Source organism: Gigantopelta aegis, chromosome 6, assembly GCF_016097555.1.
Source record: "Gigantopelta aegis isolate Gae_Host chromosome 6, Gae_host_genome, whole genome shotgun sequence".
NCBI lineage: Eukaryota > Metazoa > Mollusca > Gastropoda > Neomphalida > Peltospiridae > Gigantopelta > Gigantopelta aegis.
The window spans coordinates 7267045-7278572 of record NC_054704.1 but is presented as its reverse complement, the minus strand read 5'-3'; the positions used below and the strand labels follow the sequence as shown (position 1 = coordinate 7278572).

Sequence of the window (11528 nt, the reverse complement as noted above, 5' to 3'; positions counted from 1 at the left end):
CTCAGGGATGGGAGAAGATGACGTCTCGTGGCCAAGTCTTGGAGGACGACTTCGTAGCCGGCGCCGCAGATCGTCTTGACAATTCGATGGATGGTGTTGTTGTCCATTTCTGTCAGTAGAATCGCTTGGCGGTAGATCTTCTGGCGCCGGTGGGTCACGATGAGTCCCGTCCTGTTCTCTAGTAGCCTGAGTGTGTGGAGCTCATAGTGGCATCCGTCTGGTAGTGGTTTTCAGTTCTGGTTGGAAAACCGGCCCCTCAGCTTCGCTGTATCCGTGGTGTCACCCTGCACGTAGTCGTGGAACTGAGCCTTGAGTTTCCCCAAGGCCAAGTGCCAGTCATCCTTACGTGCAGGGGCGTGAGGCTGTACAAGGTACAGCGTCTTGTCTCATCGCGAGCTCGAGTCGGAAGTGGCCCATGCAGACATGTCAGGTTTAAGAGAATCGAATGCTGTGATTGGCCTAAATACTTTACGGGTCATTGAGATTACCAGCAAGGTGCGGAAACGTTTATACATGTACCATTTTTTTTTAAAAGATAATATCGAATAATCGTCCCATCCCTAATGTAAACTGGGTCGAGTGAATTCCAGGCGTGTCTCAACGCGAGTACGTATGTATATGCTTTCCTGCCCCGAGTCAGACCACCCTTCTTATCGGAGGCCGGACTCGGGGTAGGCGTGCTCGAAACCATAGAGGTATATGAGCACGTTAAAACCGTATCTAATTTAATCCATGCATCTGCAGCGTAATCGATACTCCAGGCATTGAAGATTACGTATACGGATTACAGTTAAATGGAATTTGTACATTAAAGGGACATACCTGAGTTTACTACAAATTTTAAAGGGGCATTCCTGACTTTGCTCCATTGTAAGATGTTTCCGACTAATAAAATATTTCTACGATTAAACGTACATACTAATTATATTTTTTCTAGTTTATAATATCAGCGTTTGTATATTCAATGTGTTTCTGGTCGTCTTAATATTTGTAAGAAGCCCAAATTGGATTTTGTCCTCAAATAATTTCGTACGTACGAAGAAAACAATATTTTAGGAAATAAGATGAAATTTAACCTAGTACAAAATATTAGAACGATCAGAAACACGTTTAATATACAGCCACTAATATGTTATGTAGAAAAATATATTTGATATGTAATTATACGGTGCTAGAAAAATCTGTCTGACCCTAGAGCTAGATAAATCTGTCCGACCCGAGGGCTAGACGATTTCTACATACGCATTATGTTATAACTCATGTTTTACGACGATTGACTCATGTTTAAAAAAATTCTATTTGCCATTTCACGTTGTATCATTGTTTTAAAAGTATTTAAACAAATTAGTATTTTCAACTTTATATTTATTGGTAAGTTGAACATTACATATTTATGTCGTTGTATAACGTGGACTATTTTTCCGCGTATGATTATATGAGTTTGCAGGTGAAATGTATATGAATCGTTCTACAATAAACAGACCGTTGTAGCTTACAAAATTAATGTTTTGTTACTGTAATTAAATGGGCAAGAAAAGAATCATCACCGTTGTGAGGTATAGATAAGGCAATTCCAAACCTCGGGACAAAATGTTTTTGTAAGGGCTGATGTTTACAAAAAACATTGTGTCCCTCGGGTTGGAATCTATACCTCACAAGGGCGATAGATTCTATTATTCCATGACGTCAGCCCATGCGGAATAAATCGGTCTTGCATGGCCACGTGACTTCTATGATTTTCGGTTTATACTTAGTATAAACCATTTCGGGTACGATCTTTTCAATGGTTATGATTATTTTATTGCAAGATAAAAAAAAAAATAGGTTTTTCACGTTTTCCCAAAATGCTTGTTTTTCATCTACTGGATGGAAGAAAAATAATCCTTCATTATGTATCCATGTGGTACAGGGCTAATCCACCCTCGGGTACATAATATGTCAGCGTGGAATAGCCCTGTCCCACATGGACATATATGAAGGATTCTTTTAATACGAAAACGCCGATACAAACTCGATACCAGACTACTGACTCCAAACACTGTGGATCTGCGTATGCGATCACTATGATGGGTTACAGATACGTATATACGAAAATTCGATACTACTGACTGAAACCATCGTTTCAAAATCGTTCATATTAGCTATAAATATACATATAATAAACTTGAGAAGTGACCGTTTAACAAGGGACTTTTCAGATGTTTCATTCTAACTGCATAGTCATCTAGCAAAGTTGCTATTTGATAGCAGGGTGCGGACGTAACCCAGTGGGTAAAGCGATCGCCTGATGTGCGGTCGGTTTAGGATCGATCCAGTCTGGTGTAACAAAGGCCGTGGTATGTACTATGTATTATCCTGTCTCTGGGGTGGTGCATACATAAAAGATTCCTTGCTTCTAATCGAAAAGAAAAGCTCATGGTGTTTTCATTCGTTTTGACATTGTTTATTCCTCTCTAGCTGCCCCCCCCCCCCCCCCCCCCCCGCAACTGGTATGTCAAAGGCCGTGGTACGACCTGCAGGGCAAGTGCATTTAAACGATCCTTAGCTACTTTATCATTTATATCAGAAGCCTACGCGAAGGCAGCGGGTTTCCTTACATTTTGCAGACCAAGTGCTAAAATAACCAGATGGACGTATTTTAAAATGGGCTGTGATGTATACAAATATCCCTTCATTCTCAGACGATACCATTTGGAGTACGTGGCAACTCAGTCTTAGTAGCTATTTGATTTATTAATCATCGGCTATTGGATGTCAAACATTTGAGAGGAAACTTGTTACATTTTTCCATTACTTGCAAGTTATCTTTTATATGCACCATCCCACAGACCGGATAGCAAATACCACGGCCTTTGACACACCAGTCGTGGTGCACTGGCTAGAACGAGAAATAGGCCCATGGGTCCACTGACGGAGATCGATCCCGGACCGACCGCTATCGGCCATACAAAAGTGTGCACATCTTTTTTTTTTCGGTAATACTTGCATGAACCAAAAAATAATTGCGGTTAAATTTTATAATTAAATTTAGATGTATACTTTAACAATACATAACTGAATTTATTTTGTTTAGCTTTAAATACGCCTGTAGTATTGTTTGTGTAAACTTCATTGATACTTGTGTCGCGTAAGAATGCAAACGTTCATTCACTTTTATTTGAATCAGGTGATTTTTTGTTGTTGTTGTTGTAAATGACGTCATTTCCTCAAGCTGCTGTACATCTTTACTGATAATTTAGCTATATTGTCGTATTCGTGTTTTGTTTATAGTTTATGAAAGTGAATGAAGGGAACGTGTCTAACATTTATGTTGTCGGTGGAACCGTTTAATTTTAGCCAACAGCTGTAGAACATCGCTTACAAGTAAGTTACAGGCGTGAAGTGTCCTACATGATTTCTTTGGACACCGACCGAGTCTCATGTCATGATTAGCGAACAATAATCCGGCTTGTTGCACAAAACTAGTGCGAGTCAGTGTGTGTGTGGGGTGGGTGGGTGGTGGTGGTGGGTAGTAGGCGTGGCTTAATTTTTTTCCAGTTCATAGAGATATGAACGAAAAAAGGTAAGCACCTCTGGACCAATCAGATTGCCGTAAAGTGTATACACGCAAAGAAAATTTAATTATACGTATATGAAAATGAGTATTCATGTACATTAAAATAAAAAAAGTACATAATTATAATTATGTATTGTGTAAAATCACATTGCAAAGAAATGTGAAAATACAAATATATCATATACACACACACACACACACACACACACACACATTCTCTCTCTCTCTCTCTCTCTCTCTCTCTCTCTCTCTCTCTCTCTCTCTGTATGTTTTTTTGTGTCATTCTTCTGCACCTTCAGTTTATGACAGCAAAATCCAGTCATTGTCAACGTGTTATTGCATTATATAACGAATGTAGTTATTAAACCGCGTAGGCCTAGATAATAGAACGTATCCAATTTGAGGGAGTGGCGCATGTTCATGATATGACGCGTATTACCATCCTAGACAGAACAGAACAGAACTTTATTACACTCGTGGCCATCGTTCGATGGCATCAGAGGAATACATAAATAACATAGCATAAACAACATCAAGATGACAATATCTGAATAAAAACGAATAAAACATATATACACAATAGAAGTCTTAGGAGGAGCAGAATTGTTTGTTGATAATAACAATAAATTTACACAATTTCTTAAGGGTGCCAATATTTTTACAACTGAACAGCTTTTTAAATTTATATATATTTGGTCTATTTATGTAGTACTTTTTAATATATTTAGCCCTTTCCGCTGTAAATTTTGCACAGATAAATAAATAATTAAACTCATCCCCAACATCGTTTGTAGTACAATATATACATTTTCTATTTTCATATAATATGTTCCTCCACCTTCCTTGTTCAATTGGTAAAAAGTGATTGGCAATACGGAATCTAAGGAAGGTGGTGTACATAGTGTTATCCAGAATGTTAAAATAAGATTCAAACTCAAGTTTATCTTTAAATATTCTATAGGTCAAACCCTTAGATGAGTTTGAGATTTCACTTTGCCAGTGTTGTTGAAATTGGTCTGAAAGTCTTTGTTTGACTAACTTTTTTAAACTTAAGACAGTATTACAGGTTTTGGAAACATCGTTTATATCAATAGGTCCGTCCACCTGTTGCGATTGATGCGTGGTTAGCAGGAACGGATACCAAGCTGTACAAATGTTTCTCATCTTGGAAGTCATTTGTGCGGGCAAATCATGGACATTTCTTATTTCTTCTCCACTAGAATCACCGCACATTTATCCACAAAACAATGTTGTTAGTAGTAAGGGCAACACTGTAGGGGATACCGATTACACTATTGCACAATCCATAATGGCCGCCAAACTGTGCAGGGATGATGCAAGGTGATGAAATAGGTGACGTCAGAACGCCTCGCCCCTGTGATGAATAATCTCTGACGTGACGAGCTTCTAACTGGGTGTGGTCTTTAGTCATGAAACGAATTTACGAAATGTTATATAAGAAATGTTTCATGTTGGTTTTGAATTTTTTTTTTTTAAATACAAATACAAATAATACTGAACGGCCCTTTTTTAATAAAAAGGAAATGATATATACATATCTAATATTTTATCAAATCAGTTTTAAATACAAATTATTTGTTTGCGTGTAAGTTCATTAATTTTATTTGAGACGTGTATATTGAGAAATACATTTGTTTTGCAGTCCAGTTAAAGAGAACTAACTAAAGAGGAATTTTACCGTAATGTACTTACATTTTTTTAAAATATGAAATATCTCCACAGAACACATTAAATCCATGTTACACTGGGCAATGATAACTCAGAACTTTTCTCTCTAAGCGTTGATGCTATTTAACCGAGGGCCTGTTTTGGGGAGAATTCTTTGAAATGGGTGATTAAAATACCATTTGTCGCTACAAACAGTGGATTTATGCTACGCCCTGGTTGTAGCTAACGGAAAACCAGTTTAAAACTACATTCACTGGAATATTTTTATTATTTAAGCATATAGAACAGAAAATCCAATTACGTTTGGTGCATATAAGACGCCGCACTCCGCATTGGTTTCACTACGCTGGCTTTTCCTGGTCAAAAACAAAGCCAGTATTTTGAAAGTGTGACACTTTTGACGGGCTCGTACCGATCTCGGTTTTCATTGGCTTATCACAAGTATAGAATTCCCCAACAAGAGATCACGTGAGATTTCGCAATTTTTGAACAAATTTAACTGTCTTGATTGAGGGGTCGTCTCATATCTCCAAAACATATTTATATCCATAGAGGTATGGTACAACGCCTTTCCAGGGGTCGTTGAGCGGGGGATTTGCCTTGAAATTTTGACAGTGGCCAGCTGTTGGCATACGCGTTACATGTAAGGGAGTGTTACTAATTACGTAACGCTCTAGGGGTAGAGGAAGAGGGTACTGTGTTCGATTTACGTAACATTTTTCAAGACTATATGTTATTTTTATTCATTACTTACACTTAAGAAGGTACGACTGTCGATAATACGTTGTCAAGATCAAACCGGTTTTAACTAACGACTCTAGTACCGTATCCTCAAACGAACGTTCTTCGTACAGCGCAATATTTCTCTTAATTTTTTGAGACGAACCCTACAATTTGAAATAGGCAAACGCACGTGTTAACTGAAACTGACAACAGGCTGTCGTTTGTGCTTTGCCGAGGTATGGCGGCACAGGCGACGAATCAAGCGTATGCGTTTGACGATATCCGTTCATAGCGAACACACACGACTTTTTTAAAAGTGCATTTGAACTTGTATTTCACATTTGTACACGATGTTATAATATGGTAACCAGAGAATGTAACTTTAAACTGAAGCTTGATAACCACTCTTTTTTTAATTATTATTATTTTTTTTTTTTTAATTCGGTAACGTTTTACTCACTGATTATTAAATTTAATAATTTTTTGGAAATATCTCACGCGAATCCAAATAGATGCGAATTGTTAGCCCTGGAATATAAAAGATAGCGTCTTTCCTCCAAGACTACCTATCAGAATTACCGATTATTTGACATTCAACACTCGATGATTAATAAATCAATGTGCTTTAGTGGTGTCATTAAACAAAACAAACTTTTTTCCGTTATCACTAAATTAGCGTAGTTGTTAAGTGAAGTCAGTTTGCAGTAACGGTTCAAAGCATATTACATTTTCATACTGCAACTACTACTTCTGACCCTAATGATTACAAATACAAATATTAAAGGATGTAAGAATTTATTTGCCATTTAAAACGAAATATTAGCGTTTAAAGTTCGTAACGAGAAAATGACGCGCGCGGCCATCCATAGACGTTCATCATAAATTCATTTGTTTTAGAATGGCGGTGCTTGTTTTGAACGTAAGTTTAGCTGAAATGACGAGTAGTTTACTCCATATTTTCAATGAATCTACCTGTGGTGTGCATTCTGTTTCAGCAGGTTAAATTGTACAGCTTTGTAACATGGTAAATGCAGCACTAATAATAGTAAGACCAGTCGGTTAAAAAACCCACGTCACTCGACCCGCGCATATACGACGTGTTTCCGGTCGGTTCGAACTTCATCTAGCGTGTACCGATAAAACCGAACTTTGTTCATTGTTTAGTTGAAGTGATCCACTGAGGTGGTTCGAAACTGTGACTGAACTAAATCCCGCCCCCTAGCCATACGTATTTTTATAATAATCATTACTGCGGATAAAGCTATCCCGAATTTGTGGAGAAGAAAATGGTTTTGTTTAACAACACCACTAGAACAAATTGATTTATTAGTCATCGGCTATTAGATGTCAAACATTTGGTAATTCGACATACAGTCTTAGGGAGGAAACTGCTACATTTTCCATAAGTAGCAAGGGATCTTTTATATGCACCGTCCCTCAGACAGGATAACACATACCACGGCCTTTGATATACCAGTCATGGTTCACTGATTAGAACAACCTCACAATGACCATCAACACCACTACCCCGTAAAACCAAAATCACAGTCATCAGTTGCAAACTTGCAACGATTCACAAAATGTTAAATGCCCTTGCAGGTCAGGAGGTGTGGAAACCGCGGGCGTCAATGTAGGCTTCACAACGTCGTCTCGTAGACTCAGTAAACCTGTTCACCAGCATAGCAGGCATATCGTGCCACCCCTGTACAACGGCCTACTGCAGCTGCTGAATGTTTAGCGGCTGGGGAATTTGCATGTGAATTACCCTACCAAGTTCATCCCATAGATGGAGGTATAGTGGCACTGCTGGCCAAGGCAATGCGTCCACGTTGTTTTGAGTCAGAAAGTCCGTACACATTGTGGCCACGTGTGAATGTGCGTTATCATGCATATGATGTGCAAGATATGGACCAACACCAGGGGCAAGGATTTCGTCTCTGTGACGAACGCCTGCAAGGTCACTATGAACAACATGAAGGTCAGTTCGACCTCTCGCAGAAATCCCAAACCACACCATGACGCTAAGTATACTTACGCCAAACCTGTCCACTTCCGTATCTCTCACCTCTTCTACGGTATACCCTGAAATCTCGCAGAAATCCCAAAACACGCCCATTAGCAACTCTTAAGCTGAATCTCGATTCGTCACTAAAGAAGACATTTCTCCAACGAATTATGGTCTATCGGATATGACGTCTTGATCACTGTAGACTTAGCATACGGTGGTGTTATGTCATAAGGGGCCGTGTAATTGGCCCACCTGCACGGATGTTGTATGCTTCGGTCGGTTTCTTACAGTCTGGGCAGTGATGTGCAACTGATGGGCAATAATGGTAGTTGGTTGAAATCGGTTTCGAAGGATTGTGGTTCGGATATACTGATCCTGTACAGCCAGAGTAACTAGTGGCATACCACTACCGAGGACGGTCATTGGTGGATCCAGTGACGTTTAGTCGACAGACAAGTCTGTGTACAGTCTCTCTTCTCACAATAAAACGTCTGGCAACGTCACTGATGCCGATACCTGCTTGTATTCCAACAGCTCTCTCACGGTCTTTTGGTGTCAATCGTGGCATTGTTAAAATAATTGTTATTTGTTGTTTTAAAACAAAACTGAACTTCTGTAAGTATTCCATTTAAAAAGGGGGCGGGACGTAGCTCAGTGGTACAGCGCTCGCTCGATCCCCGTCGGTGGGCCCATTGGGTTATTTCTCGTTCCAGCCAGTGCACCACGACTGGTATATCAAAGGCCGTGGTATGTGTTATCCTGTCTGTGGGATGGTGCATATAAAAGATCCCTTGCTGCTAATCGAAAAGTGTAGCCCATGAAGTGGCGACAGCGGGTTTCCTCTATATATATATATGTGTGGTCCTTAACCATATGTCTGACACCATATAACCGTAAATAAAATGTGTTGAGTGCGTCGTTAAATATAGCATTCCTTCCTTCCTTCGATTTAAAACGTGGACTCGTATGGGCAGAAAAAAACATTCCCAAGATGTGGAAACCGTGCACATGTTCTGCCCGTGAACCCGTGACGTTATCTGCAACATTCCGAAAAAGCACACACGTTTATTAAAGTATCACTCCATTACAACGGAAAACAATGCACCATATACATACAACCGATGTAAATAATAACATTGTAAGGTTTGCTAAAAGTATATAAAAGACAACCCAAGTAAACAACCCAATATAGTACAGTTAAAACAACGTACTAATAAAACAATAACATAATATAACAGTTAAAATGTAAAACATAAATCATCTTATAGTATATAAAAGGGATTTTCCATATTTAACAATGCTATGACAGGTTTTGGCAGCTAAGATACAAATATCGGGACAGTACAAGATAAAACACAATGTATGCATGTCGGTGCAGTCATCTTGATTAAAAAGGAACTATCTGCAGTGTGTGAGTAGTTCTAACGTTTCATCACCATATAATGGGAAGTTCATACGTGACACTTGTTTTCAAATTTTCAAGACAACTATTACAAATCACAAATCCTTTCTTCCAGCAATTTATTATTGAATCGACCGGTTCTCTTTAAACAAATATTCCTTTCCTACATAATATTAACAAACCAAACGTCCGAAAAGACTGGGCCACCATGTTTTCCGTTTCAGTGTCTTTATTTGTTTTGTTCATATGATGGGCTGCATTGAAGATATTACAGGAAACAAAAGAAAAAGAAATGTTTTATTTAACGACGCACTCAACACATTTTATTTACGGTTATATGGCGTCAGACATATGGGTAAGGACCACACAGGTTTTGAGAGGAAACCCGCTGTCGCCACTACATGGGCTACTCTTTCCGATTATCTGCAAGGGATCTTTTATTTGCGCTTCCCATAGGCAGAATAGCACAAACCATGGCCTTTGTTGAACCAGTTATGGATCACTGGTCGGTGCAAGTGGTTTACACTTACCCACTGAGCCTTGCGAAGCACTCACTCAGGGATTGGAGTCCGTATCTGGATTAAAAATCCCATGTCTCGACTGGGATCCGAACCCAGTACCTACCAGCCTGTAGACCGATGGCCTAACCACGACGCCGGTTTAAAGGAAACATGTCACGAGACCATATTATAGTTCATTTTAAAAGCAAAATGATATAAAAATAATATACAAATAAGTTTATAACAATAAAATACGTGTAATTGTCTTAAAACGTAGAAATTACACCAATCGGTATCAAAGTACGATTTATGCATATTTATTGGTGAGTTTTCGGAATTAAACGGAAGTGACGTCAGTCACGCTGTACTCTTCCATTGCTTTTAACTGTTAATATATATGGAGTAATGGGCTTACAATCTTTTCAGAGCCCAACAATGCCGTACTGCGCGGCCTTTGGGTGTAAAAATAAACAGTTTAATGGATCGGGATTATCTTTTTTCGGTTTTCCAAAGAATTGTATCCGAAGAAAGGCGTGGGTATTTTATTGCAAAAGAAAAGATTGGACACCAACGCCGTATAGTACTTTGGGGTCATCCTATTTACAGCCCGGAGCCCGAAAGTTACCCGGAGACAAAAACAGAACCCGGATTTTAATGCCGAGGTGTACATTGTTCATATCTGGCACAAAGATACTCTTCAGCATGATGTATTTATATATGTTAAAAAAAAATTAATGTAGGAAAAACAAAATTAAAGAAAAAAATATAATTTTTCATTTCGGACTGTACATAACGAAATCTGTATTCACCGTCCGAAGAAGGATACGTTAATTAAATAATTAAATATGGCATATACAAGCATGGCATTTTGCACGAGGAAACATCTCAGTACGATATGTTTAAATATGTTTTAAAAAAGTGTACAAAACAAAAATTATTTTTAATAAGGTTTTTCATATTCGGGCGGAGTACGTCACGAAAACGTATCTCACCGAACGAAGCCCGAAAGTAACCAGACGACCAAACAGAACCCGTATGTTAATGCCGAGGCGTACATTGTTCATATCTATATATCTTGTACCCTCCTTCTTTGTTACATATTTAAATACATCGTACAGAGATGTTTCCTCGCGCCAATATCGCACGTGCAGTCACCGAGTGTCAAAACAGTTAGTATTACCACCTGTTTTGGTTTGTTGTTATGCACATACTGCTCCCCTAAAGCGCAGTACTGTTACGCATACATCATTTATTGTTGGGTGTTTTTCTGTTTGTTGTTTTTTTAGGTTATTTATGTTCTCTTTTCACTTCCCACTATTTTGGGTTCTGATTGTTATTGTAGGGTCGTTGTGCAACATGGTTGCCAACGACCTATTGTTTACTTTTTATGTTAAAAAAGGCTTTGGTACAGCATATCATGTGTACATATACATTTATGAGTTTTTGGTTGGTGGAGGAAGGTTATCAGGATTCACTAGGAGTATATCTCAAGGCTCATGTATATCACTTACATTATTATTATTATTATTATTATTAAAGTTAAAAATGTTCTTTGTCAAAATTCCAAATGAGTAGTAGTATTAAGTTTGTGTCTGCAAATTGTCGGGGTCTTGCAGATGAAAAGGTTTTGAGAGATGTGTTAAATTACTA

General features: G+C 38.5%; 1 protein-coding gene across 1 annotated transcript in view; it reads right to left on the bottom strand.

Moving 5' to 3' along the window:
• The window catches only part of LOC121373969 (zinc finger CCCH domain-containing protein 18-like), a gene marked incomplete at its 3' end in the record, with an annotated part of 4684 nt that extends 805 nt beyond the window's left edge, over window positions 1–3879 (bottom strand). The window contains exons 1-2 of the mRNA XM_041500827.1: window positions 3781–3879; window positions 1–186 (exon numbers count right to left, since the gene is read on the bottom strand). The exon at window positions 1–186 is cut by the window's left edge and continues 24 nt beyond it. Coding sequence (XP_041356761.1) covers window positions 1–186; window positions 3781–3879 — 285 coding nt within the window. The remainder of the gene's footprint in view (window positions 187–3780) is intronic.
• Window positions 3880–11528: the final 7649 nt, after the last annotated feature.